Source organism: Phalaenopsis equestris, unplaced genomic scaffold (genome assembly GCF_001263595.1).
Source record: "Phalaenopsis equestris unplaced genomic scaffold, ASM126359v1 Scaffold000107, whole genome shotgun sequence".
NCBI lineage: Eukaryota > Viridiplantae > Streptophyta > Magnoliopsida > Asparagales > Orchidaceae > Phalaenopsis > Phalaenopsis equestris.
In genome coordinates this window covers 3,505,194-3,533,001 of record NW_018164549.1, presented here as the reverse complement: position 1 = coordinate 3,533,001, position 27,808 = coordinate 3,505,194, and the positions used below count along the sequence as shown (strand labels likewise).

At 32.0% G+C, this 27,808-nt stretch overlaps 1 protein-coding gene across 2 annotated transcripts; it reads left to right on the top strand.

Moving 5' to 3' along the window:
* On the top strand, positions 1-22,822 carry LOC110020770 (ER lumen protein-retaining receptor-like). 2 transcript variants are annotated; one of them, XM_020718987.1, is made up of 6 exons: positions 1-157; positions 503-768; positions 11,847-11,962; positions 21,320-21,393; positions 22,344-22,407; positions 22,494-22,822. In XM_020718987.1, the coding sequence occupies exons 1-6, from the start codon at positions 67-69 to the stop codon at positions 22,528-22,530; spliced, it is 648 nt and encodes a 215-aa protein (XP_020574646.1). In that variant the 5' UTR covers positions 1-66; the 3' UTR covers positions 22,531-22,822. The 2 variants fall into 2 exon arrangements, with proteins under 2 accessions (XP_020574646.1, XP_020574647.1); XM_020718988.1 differs by lacking the exons at positions 22,344-22,407; positions 22,494-22,822 and adding an exon at positions 21,587-21,670.
* The last annotated feature ends 4,986 nt before the right edge of the window (positions 22,823-27,808 follow it).

Genomic DNA, 27,808 nt, shown 5'->3' with positions numbered 1-27,808 from the left:
CACATTGGAGAGAGAGAGAGAGAGAGAGAGAGAGAGAGAGAGAGGGGAGCTGAGAGCGAGTGAGGGATGAATATCTTCAGGTTAGCAGGCGATATGACCCATCTACTAAGCATCCTACTTCTGTTGCACAAGATCCACACCACGAAATCATGCGCAGGTTCATCGATCCTTCACATTCTAGGGTTTCAACTTTTCTATGATTTTTTTTTAGTTTTAGTTCACGAAAAATTGGTTTGCTACCGTATTATTGATTGATGCTTGAGACACATGTTTTTTCTTTCTTAATGATGGCATTTTTTATGTTTAATTTTAATAAAACATATTTATAATCTTACGCATCATATTTGGACTCTTAGGGTTTTGTTGTTCACGTCTGATGCCAATTTTAATGCTTAAGCCTTTATTAATAGAAAAATTGCTAGTTTGAAAAAAGTCATTTTTGTCTGTCTTTATTCTGTTTTGATTATTCATGTTATGTAATTGTTTCAATTTTGGTGAGCAGGAATATCACTGAAGACGCAGGAGCTCTATGTTATCGTGTTCGTGAGCCGTTATATTGATCTATTTAGGACTTACTATTCTATGTACAACTCGTTGATGAAGATAGTTTTTCTTGGAACTTCGATGTGCATTGTTTGGTATATGAGATTGCACAAGGTGGTCAGGCAGACATATAATAAGGATGAGGACAGCTTCAGGCATTATTTTCTTGTTCTGCCATGTTTAGCTTTGGCCCTTTTGGTGCATCACAATTTCACTTTTATTGAGGTAATTTGTTCTGATTTTCAACTATTTGGCTCTCGATGTACTGTATTTTGATCCTTACCCGAAATAGTGCCTATTGTTTTAGTTTCTCCTTAGGATTGCAAATCATGAATATTTCATTCCCTTTTGCTAATAGTCCAAATGGTATGATTGTTTTCTCTTCAAATAGTAGTTTTTATATTTATTGACTTAGCTTTTCTCATGAAAATTAAAATTGTATACTAGGCGACAATCAATATGGAGACATGAAATTTGTATTGGTCAAAACACTTGAAAAGTTAAGCAGCATGGCTACAATTACTATAGTCCGTAAAAGAATTGCTATTTTCTACGGTGCAAATACGCTCCAAATTATAAAGACGAGTAGGGCTGCGATTTTTGCTGGAGACTTGAATAAATTTTTGGCTTTAAACAACTGTGAATCAAGCCAAACAAGCAAGCAACAAGCCAAAATATTTGCTTAGTTTGATATTCAGGTCAATTTTGAGTTGCGTTTGGATTGGATTGAGCCAGCTTGAGATAAACTCAATATAAATAATTACATATTTTAATTTAATTTATACATATGTGCATATATAAGTCTTTTTTTTGAAAAAAATTAATATGGAAAAATAAATGATTTCAAGTCGAGTTAAAATCAGGCTAATTTGAGTTGATCTAGCTCAAAATTGAACCAATTTAATCTATTAGCTAATTTTGAACTAGCTTATACTGTTTTGAGCTACTTTTGAGCTGGGACTAGGCTAGCTTGAAGTTGGAGTGTGCTTGTGTTGGGTGAGAGGCCGACATTTCCATGGTTCACTTTTATGAATGAGAGCCCTACCCATGATGATATGATGATGATGGTCCACATAATAATGAAAACAAAAGTACATGCGTGATAATGAAATAAACCTCGAGAGAAATATTACTTTATGTTTAGAACATGTTGAAGCTTATACACAATAGAGAAGCGCTAAGAAGCTATTAGCAACTTTCCTCACACATGCTAGTTAGATTATGTTGAAGGTAAACTAAAGCTTTTTTCTTACATTTCATATCATCTTGCTTGATATGTTTTGAAGTAAGGATTGAATGAAGGAAAACTATTATAGAATCAATTTCTTGTTGTCTATGGATCCCAATGTTACTTCTTTCAAGCCTTACACTTCCATATTCTGTTTGGAGGCACATTTTCCTTAGCTACTCTCCAATCTAATGGCTTAGCTACCTTGTAGGACTTTTCTTTCATCATTAATTTGCTCTTGAATTGATTTTGAATATTGGTTCCTTTTTCCGGAGAAATGTGTGAATGATTTTATGGATAAAGTACATGGGTTTGGGAAAATTCCTTTGAGAACATACCATTTAACTTAATACTGGCCTATATTCCTATCTCTCATCATTTGTTGGTATCTTTATATACAAATCCTATATTAATAACCATCTTTTATATGATAGACACATATATAATCCCAATAATTATTAGTATTAGCAAATTTTTGGTTCTAAAATGTGCTAAAAGAGCATACTTAATGCTCCACTTGTTAATGAAGTTTTTGAGGAGATTTGTTATTCATAATTTTCTTTTACATTTACAGTGAGATTATTCGAACCTAAGGGGGTGTTTAGCTGCAAGTAGGATTTAAGTTAAATAAGATTTACAAAATTCAGTAAATTTGGATTTATTAAATCTAAATATTATTAAATTCGAAATGTTTTCAATTAAGGTTAAATTTTAAATCCATTTGATGTGTTTGACATAAATCTATTTGAAATATCTTTTTCCTACGCTAAATTCATTAAATTCAACTAATAATCGGATTTAGTAAATCCAAATTTACTAAACAAAACAAACAAAAATTAGATTTAACTTTAAGGGTGGATTTATCTAACCTATTTATTGTATTTGGCTGGATTTACGTTAAAGCTATCTTAAATCCTTTTAAAATTTTTCGTACCAAACACTCCATAAGAATTTTAGAATGTACCAGAGGCAATCCAATCTCTTCTCTTGGTTCGCTCTTTAGAAGATGCTACCTAAAAGTATAACCATATCTTAATCATCCAACACAAGGTCAAGCAAGAAGCACATGTGACTTCCATGGTTATACTTGAGTCGTAATAATTATTTGCAATGGTGGATGACTGAGCTTTAAAGAGAAGAATTCAAATGCAAGTTGTTTATTACGAAACATCATCATTATTAGCTATCTCCCAACTTATGGGTCAAGTTTTCCTTTTTTATCGATTCATGTTGAAAGTCTCATGTATGATAATTTTTTAGTTTATAAACATTTTTGCACAAATTCTAGTTATTTGATCTTTGTCCTACCTTTTTATTTTATCCCTATTTCGGCTACCTTTTTGTTTTCTTTGCTAAACGTGCAACTTATTCAATTTTGTTTGATTGAATTTACAGTAGGTGTGACTCCCATAAGCATGGAAATTATTATGGTTTGAAAGTTGCAATATCGGGAGGTTTGTTTATTGCTATAATTTATCCTCATAATTAATGATATTTTCCCTCCCCCTTATTATATTTTTTTCTCATTTAGCTATATATAGTCAACGCTATTCAATATGTTAGATTTTACAAAGGGATTTTCACTCTAACATGGTGACAGAGCTGCATCAGCTCTTGCCTTATCTACCTCTTTATCCCTCTTCTTTCTTCATCCATTGTTGATCTTACAACCCGCAATTGTAGCGTTCACTTACAGTCTTTCTTGTAGCTGCTATAAAGGTTGCTTCTGATTGCTTGCTCGCTCACTCTTTCTTGCATGCTTGTTTGCTTGCTCATGCACTAGCCCATTGTCTTCCGCTTTTGTTTGCATTGTCCGTCCTCATGCTTGTTGCTCTCAGTTGTGCACTTATTGTGCTTATTCCAGCACTTGTTCATATAGCCATGCTCCTGTGCTCGCGAGTTGACTCGCCAATTTCATCTATGCACCTACATCTGCTTTTTGTAGCCCATCTTTGCTCACCCATTACATTGTCTTGATCTATCTTTAATTTGATACTTCTTGCACTATTCTTTTCCTTTTTCTTTAATAACTCTCTATATAATTCTTTTAGAGACAAAACGTCATACACTTTTGACATAACTATCATACTTGAAGTATCGACTATTTCTTGTGGTCGCAAACCATTCATTTTTGTGTTGGATCTCACTAGAAACTTGATTATATAAAATATCCACCTCTTAAACAAACAAACATCATTGAGTACACCAATTGATAGGGTCTTGGTTGTGTTTTTCTCACATAGTTGCTCAATAGTCTCGAAACCATGGTTGCTTCTAGCTCCATGATCTAATAGATGCTAAGGGATGCATGCTTTATCCATTCCAAAATTCTCAAAATTCTTATTACTTACTTTGTACAAGAGGGGATGTGCGTGTGTGTAACACACATCTCCGAGAGACATTATAAAATAGGAATAAATTAAAAGAGAAAAACAGAGAAAAGTAAACAAACTGCAACATGATTGCCATAGAGAAATAGATCCAATGGTATAAAGCTTTGATTCTAGTGTCTAAAGTTCATTGCTATGATTGGAGTGACAGAATTTCAACAAAAATTATTCGGCTTGTGTCATGAATTGTTGGTGTGGATTTATATAATGGTTTTTTAACATTTATTTATTTATTAATGATTTTAATTAATATATATAAATAATTAAATCCAAACTAAATTTGTGAGCTTTTTAGTATCTATTTTTAATGTCACCTATACCTAGGTGTATATGGTAAGTTTGAGATGTAAACAAAGTACAAATTAAGTTGATTAATCCATATGGGAATCATTTCTGTTAAATTAATTAATTATTTTGATAAAAGAATATATTAAATTATAAGTTTTACATGTAATACATTTAGCTCTAAGTCTCTAACTAAAACATTTAAGCTTCTCCCTATGGATTTGTCGGTTAGAATTTGGTCGGTTGCTTTGACAATATATTCAATTTAATATATATGTAATTTTTTTTATTAAAAAAAAATAGTATTGTAATATTGAAAAATGTGACTTAAATGGATACATGTAGTAGTTTAGATGGTTGAGCATGATACCATAAATAATACACTATTCCGAGGGATAAATATATTGCTTATTAGTAGTCTCAACCATTTAAACTAAATAGTTTATGACATCCGATTGGTCTGCGAAACTTTTTTTTGTGTGACCGATATATTACCGGGTTTCAAGTTCTCTATAAGGGCAAACCTCTTGTTAATTACATTCTAAATGACCAAAGTCACTTAAGAAAACTCTCGATGATGTTCAAAGGTCTTTATCGTAAAAAATTCAATGTTTATGTTTTCAAGGCTGAACATTAAAAATTATGTAGGAAATGACCAAATAGGAACAATTATTTTGGAGTCCAAAGGAGCGAGAAGTATGAGATGTCACATATCTTGATGAGAACCTCGGTGAATTCTCAAACTATTCTACTGTTTCGCTTTAAATCTTTGAAAATAATATTATTTGATATTTCATTCCTGTCAATTTTATTATTTACAGCTTATACTTGCATGATACTCAAATCATGCAATGAGACTACAAAGATAGGAGGATTTATATCGTACCGAACGATAATCTCAGAGCCTAAAAAAAGTTAGGACTTATGCTGCACAACATAGTGGTGCAGAAGCCTAAAGATAGTGCGAGGATTTACGTCGTGCTAGACGAACTATCTTGGAATCCTATGAGTTATGTTATTTTAAACTAAGTTTAGTTGAAGTAGATCTTGTTTCATGTTGGGTCTTGATTCGTTGGTGGAAGTCCTTTGTCGTTCACCAAATTCATGTGTCAGTTCACTTGCATCCTTGCTCAGAAGCTTGCTCCGTATCATATCGCAGCGATTATGAGTTTAAAGTTTATGTGAACATGCAAATTGTTTGGTCAGTGGCCTGCCGCGATGTATCTTTTAACCGATGTCCCACTATTCTCTACCATAGGGGCTTTGCAAGTTTTTTAAGTAAATAATGCAGAAGTAAAAGAATAGTAAAAACACAGTAAAAAGTGCAGTAAAAAAAGTGTTGTGAAAAGCCAATAAAATGCAGTAAATATAAAATAAAATTGCATACCTGGAATCCTGCTGTTGATTCAAGGTTAGCATTATAAACATAACATGATAATGTACATGACATTAAAAAAAGCACGAGGAAAAGCATAAGCATGTCAAACAAATTAGATATTGCATATAGAAGATTGAAGCTCAGTGTAAGATTTTTAGTAATGGGGGATCTTAGAATCAAAACCAGTAGCCCTGATAATTTTTCCCGAAGGACTCCGTAGGCAACCATTCGCATCATGTATGTGAGACCTAACATAGGGTAAAAAACTGCTAACCAGACAAGCATAGGAGGACAATCCTCAATTCGGTCTATGTGACTGACACATGAATTTGTCAAAATTGATACTTTTAAAAGTAACTTTTAATTTATCATACAAAATAGTTTGAGTTTGTAAGCATTTTCGCATACAAAATATATGTTTCATTCAAAATGTGCATTTTGATATTATATGTGTATTTTGAAAATTGAACATTCATGAGTCCATCACACTGACGGGTCAGAACTGCCGACTACCCATGAGAGCAAAGGATTTTTTTTTACTAAATGTTAGGGAACAGTAATGTCAATCCTTGACCCTTGGGTCAGGATATGTGATACTCCTCATATACGTAGATGCTTTTTCATCATTGCTCTTACCACCAAGATCGTCAACTTATACCGGCCCGATGATCCATATGTGGCCATATTGAAAATATCCCCAATTACTGTAAGGGTTTGAGTGTAATGTTCAAGCTCATACCCCTAAGCATTGGGTATTATTGTAGGTTAAGTAGAGACGGGATAATTCTCATTTGTATGTTTTAAGTTGAAGGGTGCTAAATCATATCTTGGTATGTCCTTATGTTTGAAGGATGATTTTCTTCAAAAAGTTTAGGTAAGCCCAATTGTCCTCTATAATGTCCAAAATCTTGTAAAAGAGCTCGGGGAGTGACCCTAAATAACTTTAGAATATCCTGGACCATTTCAAGTTCATTTGGTCTTACTATATTGTTGAATTGATCAACCCTCTGACATTAGGAATCAATTGTGTTTTAATTGTGCTCAATGTGATTTTGATGTCTTAAGTAGACCATGAGTAAGGCAAGTGGTCAATCTTTAATGTCATGATTAAGAATTATGTAAATAGGCCCCCTAGGGGTATGTTTGGTTATTAAGATATTCTACATTTCTTCTTTTGATTGGACTTGAGCTTGTAGTGTTTTAAGATGTTTATGATTTTTTGTGTTTTGTTATCTAATCCCTTTTATATGATGTTAGATCAAACTCAATTTACTACAAACTCTGAAGGCTTGAGGGTAAATTTGTGATTTTTAAAAAGGTTTTATGAAATGTGTTTAATCCTTATTGAAAGATTGAATCATGTTTATCCATTGATTGAATGTACATATCAGTGAATTATTGGTCTCCTAACTTATACCCATCACACTTTGGATCATCCAAAGTCATCTTCCTTTCAAATATATAACAATTCAAGTAATTACAATTTGTCCTTTTATAGAAAATATTGTGAATGAGTTTCTACCCTTTTACCATTTTATTTCAATCGTCTCAGTAGGTTAGTTATCATAAATGTTACCCATTCTCCCTCTGATTTATCCTAAAAATTAATTAAAGTGCAAAATTCCAAAATTATAATTTTGCCCCTAGGGTTGCTAACCCCATAATCTTTTAATTTTAGTTCAAGTGACCATATAGTCTTGCTGTGATCTTACTCATGAGTTATTTAACACACAAGAGAAGAAATTATATTTTCCGACATTTATTTATTTATTTGTATTTATTTAAACTCATAATTATAGATTTCAAATGATAATTAATTTAAATACCCAAAATTTGTTCTCTGCCTTTGAAAATTTTTTATAGTGTTGCTTAAGGTCAGAGAAGGAATTATAGAAATGTTTGTATTTTTTTTGTAATATAATTTAATTTTTAATATAATTTAATTTTTTACACACAAGAGCACAAGAATATTTTTTATTTTATTTTTCTGAATTTTCTACACCAAAATATGATTTTTCTAAGTCATATTTAATTTTCTGCGATTAAATATATAAAAAATTCATATTTTGTTCACTTAACCCCGTTAGCCGCCACCTCAACTTCGATAGCTCCAAATGCTGCGCGGCGTGCTTCGATTGGTTGCCTTGCCCATGTGGCCCGCATCTTCAGCCCGCTGTTTGGGGCCCTTGTACTGCTCCGATCCATCGTGAAACACGATCCGAGCCGTCCATTTCAAATATAAGGAAATGGACGATATCGGGTCATTTTCCCCAAAGGGTTATAACCCGATAACCGTCCATGTTCTAGGGTCAAAATCTCGTGCGATATTTGATTAAATCAAGTGCAGTTTGTTCCTACACCTTCATCTAAATGCGAAGAACACATCCATACGGCTAATTTATCATTACATGTAAATTTTCTTCACAAAGATCTAAACCAAGGAGAAAATGGAGTTTTTTGAGTCAATACCTTTGTCCAAGAGGTGAGATCTCGATTGGATGGTTGCAAAAGCTTCACTCGAGTCTTGGGAACTTGCTACAAGCGCTGGATTTCTCCGAGAACGGATCCGATTATGAATTCAACCAAAAGTGGCTTAGATTTGGTCTAGGGCTATGTTGAGATGCTTTTGGAATAGTTAGATTTGTGTTTTGGTGGAGTTTGTAAAATGGCCGAAAAAGGCTCTGAATTTGCGTGGGGAAATTAAGGTTTCTGAGTGGATGGAGGTGGCCAAGGAGGCTGGGAATGAGTTTCTCATGATTGCAAGAAGGTTTGGAGAGATTTTGGCAGGGCTTCACCAAGGCTTGGGTGATTGTCCCTTTTAAACGTCAAATGTATCCAATTTATGGGCTCGACCGAAGGGGAGGAGGTAGGGACTGTTCTACCAAGCAAAGATCTTTGGGAACGAGAGGATCATTTGTCCCTCAAATGTCCCGGAGAAACACGTTCGAGGGGTGTTTCTTTCACCAAAATGGGAGGTTGGTCGTCTCGATGTTTTGAGTAGAGGAGGGCTTCGGAAAGGGGAGATTTTTGGCAGAGGGTGGAGAGGGCGAAGTCAAATTGTATTGTGTCGTGTGCATGTGAGTTAAATTAAGAGGGGAAATGACTTTAGGAGGTTCGCTTTAGGTGTTATTGGTCATTGTATTTCGGGGCTTATTTTAGTGTTTTTGCTGATTAATTGAAGGTGGGTGTACCTCACACGAAATCGTGAAAAACAGGCATTATCCAGCGGTTTACCATGGCAGCGAAGTGAACAGTGTTATTTGTGCTAGTATTTTTGTTGTATTGTGGGATTACTACGGTTCCGTGGCAAGCAATGTTATTAGTGGACCCATTTCGGTTGTATTTTTGTGTTAGCAGGCGTTTTACGACAGTGGTGTTATTTGAGGTGTCACTGCTTTGGTATTGCAGTAGTATTGGTGAAAAAAATGCGGAAATGGTGTTATTTGGTGTTACCGCGGTAGCATGCGGGTGTATTACGTGCGGGGCGGGAGTTTGGTGGTATTTGCGGGGGTATTTACTTGTTTTGCGTGGCAACTCAGTTGTATTATGGGGTTTATGGGAGTTTCACGGTAGTCTTGTTGCGTATTGAGTGGCGAGGCGGTAGTTTTGCGGAGTTATTGAGAGTTTTGCGGTTGTATTGTGGTATTATTTGCATTTTTGCAGTTGTATTATGGTAATATCGGAATTATTGTGGTGTTATTGCGGGATTTTGGCTGTAAGAATGTGGTAGTGTTGCAGGATTTTGGCTATGGTGTTATTGGCCCGGGTTTAGCCCAAATCGAACCCAAACTCGACTGAAACCCATTTCCCATTTCAATTTAACTCACATTCACACGACACAGGACAATTGGTGATTTGTTGAACTTTCAGGGATTGTCAATTTGGCAAAATTGGATTGAAGCTTGGAATTTGGTGAATTTGGATTAGATTTTGGATTTTGGTGGGTTTAATGTGAATTTGAGTTTGCACTTGGGCAATCTTGGTGGAGATTAGGATAATTTAGTAGTTTTGGTGAAATTGGGGGTAATTTTGCAAATTTTGGAGAATTTTGGGTAATTTTGGTGGGATCAATTTGGTGACTTTGGTGGAGATGAGGTCAATTTGATAATTTTGGGTAATTATGATGGAAAATTGATGTAGAATTGATGTATCTTTGAATTTGGGACTCATGTTGTTTGGATTTGAAGTTGGATTCACAATTTTGCAAGGTTAAGTTTGATCTTGTTGAGAAATTTGGGATATGTTTAGGGTTTTAAAAGGGGTAGTGTCAGGAATGAAATGTGAACAAGGCCACCCTAGGGCAATGGTCCTATGAGAATTCTCTTTGAGTTCCCTCATGGTGGTCTCAACCTCCCAAGTGCTGGAGGTCAAAAAATCACCCATGTTTGACTCCGAAAAAAGCTAGGAAGTGGTTTGAATTTCTAAATGAGTTGGGTCACATCACTAAGGTTCTAACTAAGATAGCAAAGGGAAAGTCTTATGTCTAGATCCTAACTCCTAAGAGGAAAACTAGCCTCACCAAAACTGAGGTCAAGAGGATTGCATTTAGTCCTAATCTAAAGAGCTGTATTATGGTTGTTTAAATGAGAAGACATAGCCAAGTAGCATGAACAATTCAAGAAGCATGTGCTGTGTAAGCTTGGATTGGTAGGTGGGTGAGAATTTTAGCTTTGTGTAAGACATATAAATTTTTTTTTTTTAATTTATGAATTTACTCGGATTATTTTTTTTGTCGAGATACATTTGATCACCATTTATGTATAGCTTAAATCAATCAGTCCTATTGAAGCTGGGTACAATTAAGCTTACTATGAGCTCAAATTCAGGTTGAATAACAATAAATTTAAATGGATTGTGTTTGAACAATATCTAAGAAGCTTGAATCGAGCTCGAACCGAGCTTGAACATATTTTTAGTAAACGAGCTTGGGCTTGAACAAACACTTACTCGGCTCTTTTGCAGCCATAGGGACTTTATAAAAGATAAATTTGAAAGTGGCCTAATGTGTACTCATTATGCGCCCACAAAAATCAAATAAACAACATATTCACCAAATAACTCTATAGCCCACATTTAAAAATATCGTAGACAAACTTGGAAGGGTAAACCTCTACCATCTAGTTTGAGGCGGAGAGTTGGAATTTGACTACTGCAATCATAACAAAAAATTTAAGGCCACAAATCAAGGCTTTGTACTGTTGGATTTGTCTTTCTATGACTCTCCGATTGCATTCAGTGTGCTTTCCTATAGAATCACACACCCCTAATATTATTTTTTCCTTCTTTTTTGATTTATTCCTATTTTGTAATGCCACTTGGAGATGCGCGCGTGCGCACACACACATACCTCCCTTATTGTACAAAGAAAATAATAAGATTCTTGAGAGCTTCTTTTGTTGTTTTATTTTCTATAAATTTGCTACGATAAATTGATTTTTGTTGACCCCTCTTCCAACAATTTCATTTTATTAGGGAGCCATACATGAAATTTAGGATTTTTCATTTATCTTTAATTTTCTTGTTCAATCTGCATAAATCAATGATATACTGATATTTTATTATTCCTGACAAAATTAGAATTTCCAACAAGCTAACTTCTCTTGGATATTGCTTCAAGCATTAACGTCATAACTTTTCATCAGAGATTTCCTTGGGGATTCACTGCTAGTGTGCTTATAAAATTTTTTCTGCTTTCCTATGGAAACACTATTATTATGAATGGGTGGGTGCCAACTAAAATCTTTAGCTTCAAACTTTCTGACTTTCTTGTTAGGATATTTGTGTAAGGTTATAATTGTAATGCACATCTCTGATGCAGTTGTGTTTCCCATAGATGAGTAAGGGAAATATTTATTCAGCACTGCATTGAATTAGCAATCTCATTTATTGAAATGTTAAGCTCAAAGGCACTGGATGTTTCTTAATCATAGCACTTTTCGTTATTATAGAGTTTTCTGCCTTTTTTATAATTTATTGTTTAGTTTATTTTGATTATCATTAAGAAACACTATTCACGTGGCAGATATTATGGACGTTCTCTCTTTATCTCGAGTCTGTTGCAATTCTGCCTCAGCTGGTATTGTTGCAAAAGTCTAGCAACATAGACAACCTGACGGGGACCTATGTATTCCTTCTTGGGTAAGTTATCACAAGCACTTAATCTTTTTATGATCTTTTTTTTCTTGAAATGATTTGCCATTATGTAACATTGATTTATATGATCAGCATACAACTGATTTCTCTTGCAACGAGGTAATCATTATTATTTTTATTATCATTTATCATATATGTGACAGTGTTGAGAGTATTAGGATTGTTAATTAAGAAATGAAAAGAGTCACGGATTCTTGTGCAAAATAAGCTAAAACATATGTTACGGATTCATTTGCTTAGTAGATTAACCACATATTCATAGGCTTAATATGGAAAGTGCAGTGCCATGATTCCATGCACTTAGCATGGAAAAAGGGAATGCTATAGATTCATGTGCTCAACATGAAAAGGGGAGTGTTATGATTGCTCCCTCCTCCTATCAACCAACATATGAAGTTTTGGATGACAACTTTGATTTTTAAATTCTTTGTAATTAATAGTTACATGTATTTTTCCGGTAATTTTGAATATAATACTTATTTGGGTAATGAACAAAAGCAAGTTTTGTAGCCATCTTTTTTCTGTGGTATCAGAACGGGGTTTAGGTCATCTTTTCAACCTTTATTTTTGCCTCTTTCTTTCTTCTACTCCATCATGTCTGATTTTTCGGGCATTTCTTTCAAAGAGTTAACCATCATTAATGGTGAAAATCAAACAAGAGGAAGTTCAGTAGCTGCAAAAATTATATTGTTTGAATAAAAGAAATTATATGAGTTGTGAATGCTTTTCTAAAATGGAGAAAAATCTATTATTTTATTGATCCTCCTCTGGATTTGAAGGAATCAAAGTTTGCACTTTGAGGTAAAACACATACCATGATCAGCCATGATTGTGTAAGACCATAATGCTTGAAATTAGTGGGCCATACATGTTTGTAACAACCTTTAAAAGGCATTTGGAAAGCTGTCAAGCAGACTCTAAAAAACTAAATATATGACTCTCATCTATTAGGTCTAGATGAAGCTCTCATCAACCAAGCAAGGTAATCTCTCTGTCATTGTATATTTTAGTATTTTAGCTAAAGCTAGATTACCACCAAAAACTTAAGATGAAGTACAGTGATGTTGCTATTTTTTTCAAATATTTCACTGAATGAGAAATGGTGTTTGAGTTTATTGCAAGGCTTAATGTTGAATTCAGCTAAGGTTCACATTCAAAGCTTAAGCAGAGAGGGCCTGTCATCATTCCTGAATGAGGCATTCTCACATATATGAATTGAAGAAAGATGAATGATAGTAACATTTCCAAATCCAATATCGGTCATGATAACCACAATACTCCAAGGTGAAGAACTTCTTGTAAGCGAAGCTTCCTAAAAGGATGGATAAACACCTTTCTTTAAAATCAATCCGTGATTCAATTGTTGCAAGAAAAATTGGTATATTATAGAGAAATGTTGGAATCTCCACAAATGCTCTAAGCTTGTAGTGGAAACGAAGAAGGTCAATTAAAAAGGCAGCTTATTTGATTGAATTAGAAGGGCTCAACTTAGAAGAAATTGAGAAATTAAGTAACTTTCATATTTTTTTAAAATATTCTTTTTAACCATACTCTCTACCTTAAAGTGATATAGATTTCAACTTTTGTATTTTTAGTGTGCTAAGTAGTTCCCCTAAGCTTAAGTAATAGATTTTGAAGCCATCGATTACTCGGCACTTTTGCGAATATTTTTCAAACTTATGGGCCAACCTTTTCTTAACAATGAAATAAAATTTGTCCATAGCCTCCGGACCCCAATTGTAGGTCAATGAAATATTCCTATTTCTTCTATATTTTACTCTCAATAATATGTTATATGCTAGTAATAATTTTTTTTATTCATAAACTCATTAAAGGTCACAACTATAATGTGACATATTTTACTAATTATTATTTACTTCAAGTTCTCACCGTAGGGTAGATGATTGAGCAAGGTGGATAAAAGGATGTAGTACTATTTGAAAATAATAGCCATTTATTTTTCTCATTTGTATCTATTTTAAATAATGAAACAATTTAGGATCATCATTTTAGATTTGGAGATTCTTCATTTAAAGTTCTATAATGTATATTTTCTTTCTTTTTTCCATAAATGTTTATATTAAAGATCTTTATTATTAGACTTGTGAAATTGTTAAATATCATAGAGTTTTTTTTGAAAGAGGGTGTAGATCATCTATTAATTTTATGATAATTTACTATGATATTTAGAAACATTTCGAAACTCTTAATTTTTCTTGAGTTGAAAGATTTGTTTGAATTGATTGATGATTGCATTCAAATGTTATGAGTCATCTTATCAAACAAAAAAATGTTCTATTATATTTTTTCAATATTTATCTCTGGTAAAATGTTAATTTTGTGTCATTGTTAAAAAAAAAAAGGACTAATAATGCTCGAGTTTACTTTAATTAAACTATATTTTTTCGTCAATGAAGAAAGTATTATTGACCAATCCTTTTGCCCTGACATCCATAATAAATTGGACGGCAAAAAGAAAAAAATAAGCGCCTCCTAAAATTTATCAGGAATTTTATTTTTTAAAATCAAATTTCTAGAAATTTTTGGGGAGCCATTCTAACCTTCATATATCTTAATAATGAAATGCCCCTTACCAATGATTAATTTCAAAATTGTCATAAATTATCTTACTGAATTATTTTTTCATAAACAATTTTTTTCTCAAAACTTCCTTTAAAACTTTTTGGTTGTTATATTTAATTCCATGAATAATACAAGGATTAACTTGATTCTAGGGAACAAAAGTGTGTTTTTGTAAGATGTTCATCAACTAAAAAGGGATATAAATATTGTCTTTCGATGTTTAATGATAAATAAAAATTCTTCGCTTAAAACTCGTCTCTTTTGAAGGAGAGCAACTAAATGGTAAAAAAGATTTGATGAACTTAATATTTTCTCGCTTGACATCCCAGCTACAAAAATTGCAAGGACAACACATTCCTCTTATCACTGAATCTATTCCGATTAATACAAGAAAAGACGAAGCTCATCTAAAGTCTTCAGCAAGCTCAAGTTTCAAAATTGTTCTCATATAGCTTCTGTAACAACAGTAAACCTATCATCACACATTCATCACTGTATCCCATAACCTAATATAGATCATGCCAAAAATTTTCTCCTACACATAAAGCGTTCCGTATAAATATTACGTGCAATATCATTAAAATACACGAAATCCTGTTTTAGGCATTGAAAACAACAATTAAAAGGACGCCATGAGTGAATATGTTAATGCCCTGGAAAAAATACACTTGGGAGATTGTTGAGGTATCAAAAAATAAACTAATTGTATGCTATGAGTTTTCTCAATAAAATCTAAAGCAGATGCAAGCCTGGAATTGTGTAAAGTAAGATATTAGCAATTGATTATATTCAATCCTATAGTGAACAACCAATGAACTTTTACTGTTGTTACTAAAATGAATATAATATGCATCCTATTTTCTCTGGCAGATTAGTTAGATGGTCCATGCATTAATATGCTACGGCAAAATGCATTTTTTACGTGAAGATATTGAATAATTTTATATGATTTTTCCATTCGAATTTAATAGCTATTTCACCGAAAGTAATCTGTGTAGATTTGAGAAGGTACTTTATTGACTTCGAGTAATACCCAAAAGTGTAATTTCAAAGATTTTCAAAAGGAATGTGTGAAATGAGATATAAACAATGCCATGAATATCATGCTTTCTTCATAAAATGCTTCACTGACAAAAAAAAAAAAAAAATCTCATGTATGTTGATATTATTATTACAGACGATAATAATAAAATGAATTACTTGGCAAAAAACACATCACATTATTTGAATTAAAGAACTTGACATGCTCAAATACTTTGTGGGTATATAAGTTGTATGGTAAGGAAGTGTTAGTTTTATCTCTCAACAAATTATGATTTGGAGCTTTTTAGATAAATAAAAATGATTGATCTCAAGTCTTTTGGAATTCCAACAAATCATATCATAAATTCAACACTGATGAAGAAGGAATGTAAGTTGATAATGCATAATTTTTCTCCATTATGTCCCATTGAGTGTCATATTTTCATTTAATTCTAATAAATTAACATCATTTTTTATACAACAGGCCTAAGTCTTTTTAGGTCTACCTCTAGCTTTTTTTAACGTAGGTCAAATCTAAAACATCTGCTCTCCTAACCGAATCATTAGATGATCGACATTTAATTTGACCAAATCATCTAAGATGACTCTCTTTAATCTTGTCTACTACTGGAGCTACGTCAATCCCTTCACAGATATATTCGTTTCACATTTTTTTTCTAAGTTTCAAGCCACTCATCCACCTAAGCATTCTCATCTAAGCAACACTACTTAGTTTTATGCTCTCTTTTATAGGCTAACATTCTGTGCCATAACGTATTGCATGTCTCACCACCATCTTATAAAAGTTTTCTCAAGTCTAAGCAATACTTTTCTATCACACTAGAGACTCAATGCATTCCTCCACTTCAACCATTCAACTTGAATTCTACCAATAACATCCTCATATACATCACTCGCTTGGAACAATAGACCCGAGATATCTAAATTGTTTACTACTTTTAATGATTTGATCACCCACTATTACAACTATGCCACTAGATCTACTACTACTGAAATTACGTTTAATGTATTCAGTTTTAGATCTACTTAAACGAAAACATTTGGACTCTAATGTACACCTTCATAATTTAATTTTTTTCTGAACTCTTTCTCTAGTCTTATCCACAAGAAGGATATCATCAACGAAAAAACATACACCATGGTACATCTTCCTGTAAATGTCTACTAAGAGCATCCATGAGTAAAGCAAAAAGATATGGGCTTAAAGCCGATCCTGGTGTAATCCAACTGAAACTGGAAACTACTTGGTCAATCCTCCTCCTGTTCAAACACAAGTAACGACTCTAGTATACATATCTTTAACGACTTAAATATAAGTCATATCAACACTTTTCTTTTATAGAACTCTCCAAAGAACTTTTCTTGGAACATTATCGTAAGCTTTATTTAAATCAATAAAAGCCTTATGTAGATACGCTTTACTCTCTCTCTATAATTCTCCATCAAACCAATAATTGTATATCTTCCATAATAAACTTGCTGAACATAAATCCAAACTGATTATAAAAAATCTTTGTATCACGTCTTATCCTATGTTCAATTACTCTCTAATAGATGACACATTAATTTAATTCCTCTATAATTTCCACTCTAGTGCATCTCATTTACTCTTAAAATGGGACCAAAATACTCCTCATTTATCTTTTTAGTATTTAAAATAATATTAAAAGATTTAGTAAGCCAAGAAGATCCCAAATCTCCTAAATATTTATACTCTTATATTGGGATACCATTAGGTTCTACTGATTTTTCACATTTGATTTTATTTAAAACCTCATTAACTTCCTTTCACTAATACGACGGTGAAAATAAAAAGTTTTATTATTATTAATGATATTAAGATCACTAAAGTTGATCGTATTTTCAAACACTTCCTCCTTTGTTGAATATCTTTCTCTACAAATATACTTTTTGATTTTCTTTTTTAATACACTTGTATTAAAGTTTTTACTCTTTTTTCTCTTTGCTTGGCTAGTTTATACATATGTCTTTCATCATATTTAACATTTAATCTATTATAAAAATCACAAATTATTCTCTTAGACTTTCTATGGGTCATCTTATATTTTTTCCAGTTATCTCAGATTTTACATTAAAATCAATTTTTATGACAAAACTTCTTTTATTGTATTTTTTTCTCACACATGTTGATTCCACCAGTAACTATTTTTATTTATAACTTTTCTTTTTGATTCTTCAAGTACATTTTTTGACACTTGTTTAATAACATTTGTTACTTTATCCCATATCAAATTAGTTTCTTCATGAACATCTCAAATCTTGAAATTTTGAAGTTTACTTATAAAAATAATTTTATTTGACTTTTAGGTGCTCCTATTTAATTCTATGATAATGTTTCATTGTATTTTTTATCTTTCAACTTTTTATCTTAAAATTCAGAATGTTGAGTACTTAAATTTTTATTTGGAATGATCTTACAATCCTTCCATTTTTTACGGTTTTTTTTTCTCATATGAAAATAATCAATTTGTGCTTTATTAGATCAATTCTTATAAGTAATAATATGTTTATCTCTTTTCTTAAATAAAATATTAGCAATAACAAAATCATAAGCTAAAGCAAAGTTTAATATGATTCTACCTTTTTCATTAATTACTTCGAAACCGTAGCCACTATGAATATTTCTAAAATCTTCTTTCACTCTACCGATATGTCCATTTAAATTTCTTCCAATAAAAATTCTTTTTTCAAGTGGTATCATTTGTAGGTCATTCTATTAATTTTTTTTTGAACCTGTATCTAAACCTACTTGAGAAGGATTTAACATTTGTAACATTAATAATCTTAGTATTAACAATAATTTTTATGTCTATAGTTCTAACTTCAATTCTATTAATTTTAATAATTTTCTCTTTCAAACCCTTATCTATAATTACACCAACACCATTTTTTGTGCGACTCCTGTATGAATACCAAAGTTTAAAACTTAAGCTATTAATCCATTTTATTGCATAATATCAAAGTTAAAATATTAAAAAAAAAGAGGAAAAAAGAAAAAAAAGTTATAAGTTAATTGAATCTATGTCACCCATCCTGACATCACTTTTATTGTAAGTCTCATAAGTCAGGGCTATGAATAAATTGAACCAAACTCGAGATACCTTTGGCTTGATTAATTAATCAAGTTTTAGCTTGAGCTTAAGTTTAATTGTATGATTTCTAGTTGACTCTTGAGCTGACTCATTCATTATAAAGAAATTTGATGCAAATAATTATTGTACAAAAATAATAAAAAAATGAAAATTAGAGGAGAAGTATTAGAAAATCACTTGATATACATAATTAAGTAAAAAAATTTTAAAAATTTTTAACAAGCTTACACTTGAAATTTTGTATTCTAATATACTTTAGGTATATTATATGGTTATATTTTTTAAAAGAGCCGACTAATGAGCTAATGGGTCGACTTGGGTATAGCTCAAGTTTGGCTTGTTATCACATTGAGCTCGACTTTTGAGCCATTTATTGAGTTGAGCCTGAACCAAATCACGAGTTGACTTGACACAGTTACACTCGTATTCATAAGTTAATTTATGCAGAAATTAAAGGAATCTCAACTTTAAGTTGCTCATAGAGTTCTCATGAATCTATGATCAAAGCTTGAAAAGTTAATTCTGTATGGTAAATATGAATTCCTACAATTTGAAGATTTACCAATGTATACTATGCGGGATAATCAATAGATAGGAGACCCACTTTAGGATATTGCATGCTACTGAAAATAAATTGATAGCATGTTGTCTCAAGCTCAAGTGCTCTAAATTAAGAGCAATTGCTCAAGATATCTATGAACTTTTATGATTTACAATAATAACATATTATTTAAAAATTAAATAAAAATGACCTATGAGATGATACTGTGACAATAAGTTTGCAATCAACATTTCATAAATATGACACTAGAAAATGGGTTAATTTGCACTTCATATGTCCTAATGGGAGGTCAATGTTTGTATGTGCTTAACGTCATTGATTCATTTGTTTAACATGAAAAGAGAAGTACCACAGATTGCATTTTCCCACTGCTCAAGATAGATGTTTTGGACTGTAGTTTTAATTTTAAATTTTTTATTTTGTTTTTATTAGTTTTTACTTATATTGTAGGTAATGTTGCATATAATGCTCATTGGGGAAATGAGCAAATCAAGCTTTCTAGCTTCTGTTTTTAAAAAGTAATATGAATTCACAAATTATATTATTCATCATATTTACTCAATAATGTAAAATTGGAATAAACTTAGGAGTTCTTAAACTTTTAATTGCAAGCTTGACAAAGCAGCAAATAGGTGCTGAGTTCATATTCACATACATAAATTTATTTTCTTGTTTACATTAAAAAAATAGGTTACAATCTAGACATTAATATGATAATATATAACATATTATTTCAACCTAAACTTCAAAACAAAACCTATGAATGCTTGTATGGTTTAAAAAAGATAATCAAATTAAATATTGTTGTTTTTGGCATTAAGTTAGATATTACTGAGTGATCCTAAATGCTTTAAGCTGTCTAATAGCTTCAAATGTATAGTCATGCTACATAAAAATATGTAGTTTTTTTTTTTTTTGAACCCACATGCTTAAGCATTTCTAACTGACTATGTTATAAATCAGATTTTATTTCACCATTTTGATAATTTTATGATGCATTGAATTAATTTCCAAAGATGCCTGAACCGAATGTCATAGCCCAAAATACAAATCTGACCACTACATAAATACATTTTTTTACATGATTTCTTGCATGTGTTTTTTAATTTCACTCGTATATATTACATTGCAATTAAATTTTATTTTCCCTGCTATTTGTTATATAAATGCTCTTAAAAATTATGAGAATTGTTAACTTTTTAGGTAACGTCACTATCATTGTCTAGTTTCAGGCACTTGGGTTTGCTTGGAGTATAGCTTATTCATTGCTGTGCGTTTTAGACTATTGCCATACAATTGTTAGGCTATTTCTTTCTCGCTGTTTATTATAAATTGATTTGGTAAGACTTAGCTTTTCACAATGAAATCTATTAATGTGATAGTTATAAGAAAACTGCCATCAAACTTTTTCAATGGAAAAAAAATGATGATACCCATAACAGCTTTCGAAATTGTTGCTTTCTACTTATTAACTTTATGCTTCTTTAAAAACTGTTGCAACTGTGCTAAACAGACCCCAGTAAGTTTGTACAAACTATATTCCTATTTTATTTTCCAATTAAAAACAATTTCTTTGCAGATGCACAGTGCAATTGTCTATTCGCATAAATTTATAATGCCCAATTATTGCAACCTTTTTTAGCATCTTTGTTGAAGTAATCGTTTGGGTTGGCTTTTTCACAGCTCTGTTTTCTATACATCCATTATAGTATGTTTCACTATCACTTATTGTTTTTAATAAATTTTTCTTGTTGAGAAACAATATCTTATAATTAAATATATTTTAAGTGACACCATTAAATTCTTCTTTTAGGGCATGTTTTAGTTCTCAAGCAGTTCTGAATATCCATCAATCAATGAAATCAAAGTTCCATTTATCCATTTGCTGTTATAACCATTTACTTCAATGAATTCTTTCTTATGCTTCCGTTTTCTATTATATTCCTTTAGCTGACATATCTTTAAATATTTCTGTTTCATGTTATATGCTTTCAGTCTTGTATACAGGAATGTAAGGAAATTTACTGTTTCTCTTTGCAGGGCGTACAGGGGACTATATCTTCTCAACTGGGTTTATCGGTTCTTCACAGAGAACCATAGAGTTCGTTGGATACGTAAGCTTCCTTTTTTATGATTCATACAATGTTTCCCATTCAAATAAAACTTTAGGGGTCATTTGGGGTTACTTTTATTTTTATTTTTTAGTTTTAATTTGTTTTTGTTTTGATGTTAAATAAAATATTTTTAGGTTTATAAAAAGCATATTTTATTTTTTATGTGGGTGGTGACTGCCGACACCTCTGACAGGACGATGGCAATGGTGATGTTTGTCATGGGCGGCTGGCAGTGATGAAGGCGGCGGCCATAAGGGCTTGTAATGATTAGTTTTTTTTCAAGAACATTTAAAAAAAATGCTATTTGAATATTTTCTAGCAGCTTAATTTGTTTTAAAAAAAATAAAAACTGCTAAAAAAACATATTAAGGGGTATTTTTGGATCACTTTTTGTTTTTTTTTTGTATTTTTTTTTATTTTATTTTTTATGTTTTGATTTGAAACAAAACATGATTAATCAGTTAAAAATACTGTTATTTTTTAAGACACTCAAAACATCTAAAAGTTATTTTGAGTATTTTTAAGAAACATTATTTTATCTTTAAAAACAAAAAATAACAGGTAAAATACACTAAATAAATTTATTCCATAGAGCAAATGAAAAAAAAAAATCCCAAATAAACCATAACCTTTTTCTTTTAGTCAATTATAATAAATGAAATGTCACCACTGCAAAACTGACCTCGTTTAAATACGCGGCTTGTGCTTGTATATACTCGTACCAAGAGCACTATATGTCGAGAAAGGATTTATGAATTGCATTTGAATTTTTTTTTAGCTCATGCATATTCATATGTGCTAGGCTTTGTACTCCAAACTTGTAATTAGGGACAAAACACTAAATCACTAGTCTATGCACAAATTACATGTGAGATTTGAGATACTACTTGTGCAATAAACAGATCATCTAATGATTATAAAGTAAACAAAACTTGATGTTTGTCTTGCAGCCTGGTTATCCGGCCTTATTCAAACAGTCATCTACACTGATTTCTTCTATTATTACATAAAGAGGTACACAATACCCTAACTATCATATTCATATTTTTCTCATATAATCTTTAGAGGATAATAATATTCTTTTTTCCATGCCTTGCTAGTTGGAAAAACCGTGAAAAGTTGAAGCTTCCAGCTTGAGGATGGCAGCATCAATATGTCTCATTTAAGGGAGATTTAGATGCTTTTTGGCTGACATAAGTGAAGTTCTTACTTTGCTAACTGTTTTTCTTTTATTTTGAGGTTTTTGAGAGTTTTAAGCTGTCTTTCTTTAGGAAATTAAGTTATATTGGCTTATAGAGGAGCCGAAGCACCTGGATTAACACTCCAATGGGGCAATGTTTCTTTTTTTAATTGGATAATTACATACATAACACCCGAAATGTTACTATTTACAAATTGGCCTCACAGGTTAATTTTTTATATTATTGAATCCATTTATTTATACTTGCCATGATCAAATCATTAGCATTTTGATAAGAGTGAGTGAAAGACATGAGTTGTGGTTTTTTTTATTGTGAATTTTGATATTTGAGTGACAATTTAAAGAGGGTTGGAAGAGGGTGAATTTTTTTTTGTTAGTAGTAACTATTCAGGTGCATTGTATGCAAATGCCTCCATTACTTATGGCTAATTTATGCAGTTTATTGGTTTAGCAGATTGTATATAATGGTGTTTTTTAATTGACCCTTTTTTTTGGGTTTAAGATCATGTAAAATAATAATGTCTATTCATCATGAGGATAAGGTTGAACTTTTGAACTTGTCATGTTATCTATATTTAGTATCTTGTTTTTGTTATTTGCTAATAATTGTTTAATTGTTACCGGTCTTTTGATTCGGCTTGATGTTTTCCTTTTAACTCAAGCTTTTAAATGAACTACAAACTTGGATTGGCCTACACGCTCGGCTTGAGAAGGTGGTGAAGCTCTGTTTCATTGTGTTGTCAAACGCTATTGCATGGAAAGATTTTCATTTGATGAAGTAATGTCTAAGTTGTTTCGTAAGAATGATAATTTTTTTTACCTTATTTAGATCACAGTTTGCAGTAGACATTCTCTGTTCAGTGGACGTGACTTTTAAAGGAGCTCTGCTAAATGATCATGCATTTGTTATTTAATGGAAATTTATGTATATACAACACAATTTTTATGTATTTATAAATCAACACTAGAAGTTTGATGTTTACATCTATTTATATCGTAGTGTCATAAACTTATGGATAAAAAATGCATATTTTACTTTAAAAAAAGATCATTTTGCAGAGCTCAATCAGCACAATATGAGATTAATATAGTAATATTAATTTTTTCTTATTTTAGCGTAAGGTCAAATTATTGTTAATTGAAATGCATGAGACACACTTTTATTTAAGTTAAATTAAGATAAGAATGCATGACACATATAAAAAATATATATGTTTATCATTTTATTATATGTTGACATAATTTTGTAGAGCCGTCAGCGAGCATGGCATGCACCAGATCGAAGGTTCATCCTATCTTGATCCTATTAAGAAGTCGTTACCGACGGTCGGAATTGGTCCCCCCGATCTAGGACGAACTCGACGATCATCTTGTTGCTTGGATTCGTGGCTTGAACGGATTATAAAACCCCCTCGACGGACTTCAGGTAAGTCAAAATGACCTGAGGGTCTGACGTGACCACGTCTTAAACATGCTTCACCACGCCTTAAGTCACCTGAGTTGTGGCAACCTCCACCCTCGGCGTGACCACCCTGAAGGCGGCTGACCACGTTGACCAAACAGAGATTTTTGCATAATTACGCCACTTTCGGGTGCGACCAGACCCGATTCTTCACAAGTCGCAACATAACCTATGAAGGTGTGACTACGCTAGTCCAACAGAGCGTACAATGTAATTACGCAGAGGTGCGGGCGTGCTGATACATCTTAAAATTTTCTGTTTTAAATATACATTTAATGCTCATTTTTTTGTACCTTTTTGACGATATTGTGCTTTAATGAAAATATTTTGCATGTTTTTGGTTCCAAATATAAGAAATGAATTTTGGAGAAAATGAAGAAAAAATGGTGCAATTTGGAGCACATTTTGTTGGATCAAGATTGAGGCTAAAACGGGGTGAAACAGAGCTAATTGGAGCCGCACCAACTTTTGAACTAGCGCCATAGCGCCAGTCAAGTTGAGAAACAGGCGTCATAGCGCTGATTCTAGCGCCAGTAACCGTTTAGAGCGGTTATTGCTCGATATTAGGAGTCTTTAAGCACCATTTGACACTTGGGAATGCACATTTTGACATTTCAAACTCTTGGAAACTCCAAAAACGTCCGAAGGTCGTAGATAGAAGTAGGAAACTTAGATTTCTATATTTTCTGGAGAGATTGGTGAGGGATTTTGAGAGATATCTGAAAGGAATTGTAGGATATCTGAAAGGAATTGTATCTGAAAGGAATTGTAGGAACTTTGTGTGGATTAGCAGGAGACTTTGTTGGAGGAATTTTCATCTTTTTTTAGAAGAAAAAAACTAAGTGTTGTGTTCTTCATTATCTTATAATTGTTGTAAATACTTTTATAGTGAATTTGCTTTGATTGAAACGAAATTTTCTATTGTGCTTTCTCCATGCTTAGTGAGTAGTTTTCCTTATTCCTTTTTTTTTTGTGATTAAAATGACTTGAAGATTTCTTTTATTCAGAAATTGTGATTGTATTTTCATCGGTTCTTATTTTACTTTTCAAACCAAACACTTGTAATGTTAAAATTGGCCGCGAAACATAAAGACCCGGGAGTGCTATGATTTCACCAAACTAGTGAGTCCACACAAACCTTACAGGAGGGAACCCAAATCTAAAGAGAGTGCAGATAGATAGAGAGATAAGTTTTGATGGACGTAGAATTGATTTTTCTTGAGTGACAGACTAAATCATTTACCAATTTAGTCTAAAGTTGGAACTAAGGGTCCCTGATAGGTCCTATAGAGAGGGCTCAGTGGGTAATCTAGAAGTGACAGACTATAATCTACCCAGCACTAGCACACAAGCTAGAACTTACTTTAGATTAGTCATTGTTCTTTATGCACTCAAAATAGGGTAAAGAAGCAGGTGTGCTCTATTTGTCATAAAATATTTTAAACTTTAAACATTCGATTCCTACACTAATTATAATCTCATCGCAAGGGAAAAGGGATTTTAATTATACAAAAACTTTTCAAATTTTAACCAACCCCCTTAGATTAGGTTTTTATCTAATTTAGTTAACTTTAATTTTATGGTAAATTAGCAAATTTAGGAAAATCAAACTTTTTGAGTTAAGAAGCTCTTTATTGTAAATTAGTAAATTTAGGAAAATCAAATTTTCAAACTTTAATTTCCCTAAAGTTACTAACTTTATTATTATTATTTATTTAAGAGTCTTTTTGCCTTTATATATCAAACACGCCTACATTGTGCTCTTCATGAGTTTAGATGCTCTTTATGCTAAAGGGAGTTCTTTAGCCTAAAGAAAAACATCCATTCAAGAGTTGGAATTAATGCACTTAGATCTTCATGTAGATTCACATTCTTCTATAAGAAAATTTCAGTGAATTCTTATGATATGTTTGAATTAGATAAATTGAAAGATAATACAAATGAATTTTATTTAATAGTTTCATATTAGGTGGTCAATTTATATATATATATATATATATAGATAGATATAATTAATTAATTAATAGTTAATTAGATTTATATAGAAAATAGTAATAATATATGCAATTTTCATAAAAAATAAAATGATTTCACTTGCTATTTTTTATTGATAATTTTTCTATCCAACTTTAATACAAAAAAGAAATAAGACTTTTTAGAACATTATTGTGACTCACATGTCACAAAAAAATAAAACAAAATTTCATCAACCTAAATAAAAAATATGTATTTTACATAAATTTCTCATGAATCTAAAAATTAGGGAAAACTAACTTTAATTTAATTCCACTTGAATTTATTAATTTCCTTCTTTTTTCTATTTCTTGAACCAAATTGAGCTCTGGGTTCTTCGCTCCTTCTAGTATCAAGAGATTTAGATCATTCCCCTACAACCCTTTCTTCTATGAGATCGATGGTTGTTGGATTCACTTCGTTAAATATTGAGTATTTATGGCTGTTGGCATTATTTTTAATATTTAAGATCAATGTTCATATTAATTTGAGTTTCCAAGCTTCATACTAAGCAATAAATAATCGCAAGCTCAAGACATCCTTAAATGTGTTCTATACATGAGGATCAATGTGAGTTGGCTTCATAGATGAAAAAAAATTCCACCTCCACAAAGTCTCATACTCAAAAGCTCACCCAAACAATTAATTATCTATTTAGCCGAGGCTGCGTGGAAGCGAACCCCCATAACACAATTACCACACCCGCTATCGCCGATCTCTCTATCACTTAAGCAGAAGGTCGCAGATCTATCCCATAAACATTCCAGATCATCAGCTAGACCCGGTCTAGATACGTTATAATACGTCTGTGACCATATTTGCGAGAGTAGTGGACGCAAGACTTGATTGAGGGAATAGTGGATAAAAGATGTTGAAGGAGAAAATGATGGGCATAGGTTTTGAAAGATAGGCTTGGAAATTTGATAATTAACTGAATTTGTCCACCCACTTTCTCTCATCAAATTACATTTACTATTTAGTGGTCACCACCTTTAGTTAATGCGCCGGCCTCTCCCCATTTTTAATTTCCATTAAATGGATAAGTAATCGACCCCCTTCTTTCAACATGAATAATGACAGAAAAGCTGAAATCAGTCATGACTAAACAACTATTATTTAAATTCAGCATTGTTTTCAGGAAAGCACTGACCCATCTTCTTCTCTGCTTCTGCCACGTGTTGTGTATGCCACGTGGCATGAGAGGAATGAGGTGCGGTGGGACCGAAGGTGTGAAATATAAATAATTTTATAATCATTTAAGACTTTTATGATGGACAGATGTAGCCCTGAGGCATCCCATCAACACCAAAAAGCAAGTGAGATCTCTTTCTTAATCAAACCCTAATTAATGATTCTGCCGAGCTTCTATATATATATATATATATATATATATTGCCGGCCTTTTAATTTTGATTATTTCAACGGACTGTAATCAGCGAACTTCCCATCATTATCATTGGAGTGTAAACGAGATTCGCTCGTGTTCGGTTCGTTTATATTTGCTTAGCAAGTCGAACACGAGCTGTTCACGAGCAAAGAGTAGTTTTGACAACCCTAATCACGTAGCCATAAGATGTTAAAAATTGGTGCAAGATTTAAAACATCATTTGAATCTAATTTAATAATTTCTATCTATTTTCTTAATTAATACTTTTAATTGATTATAAATCATTATAGCCTTGTAGCCAATTAAATTTTTTAAAAATACTACTCATCAAATATATATATATATATATATA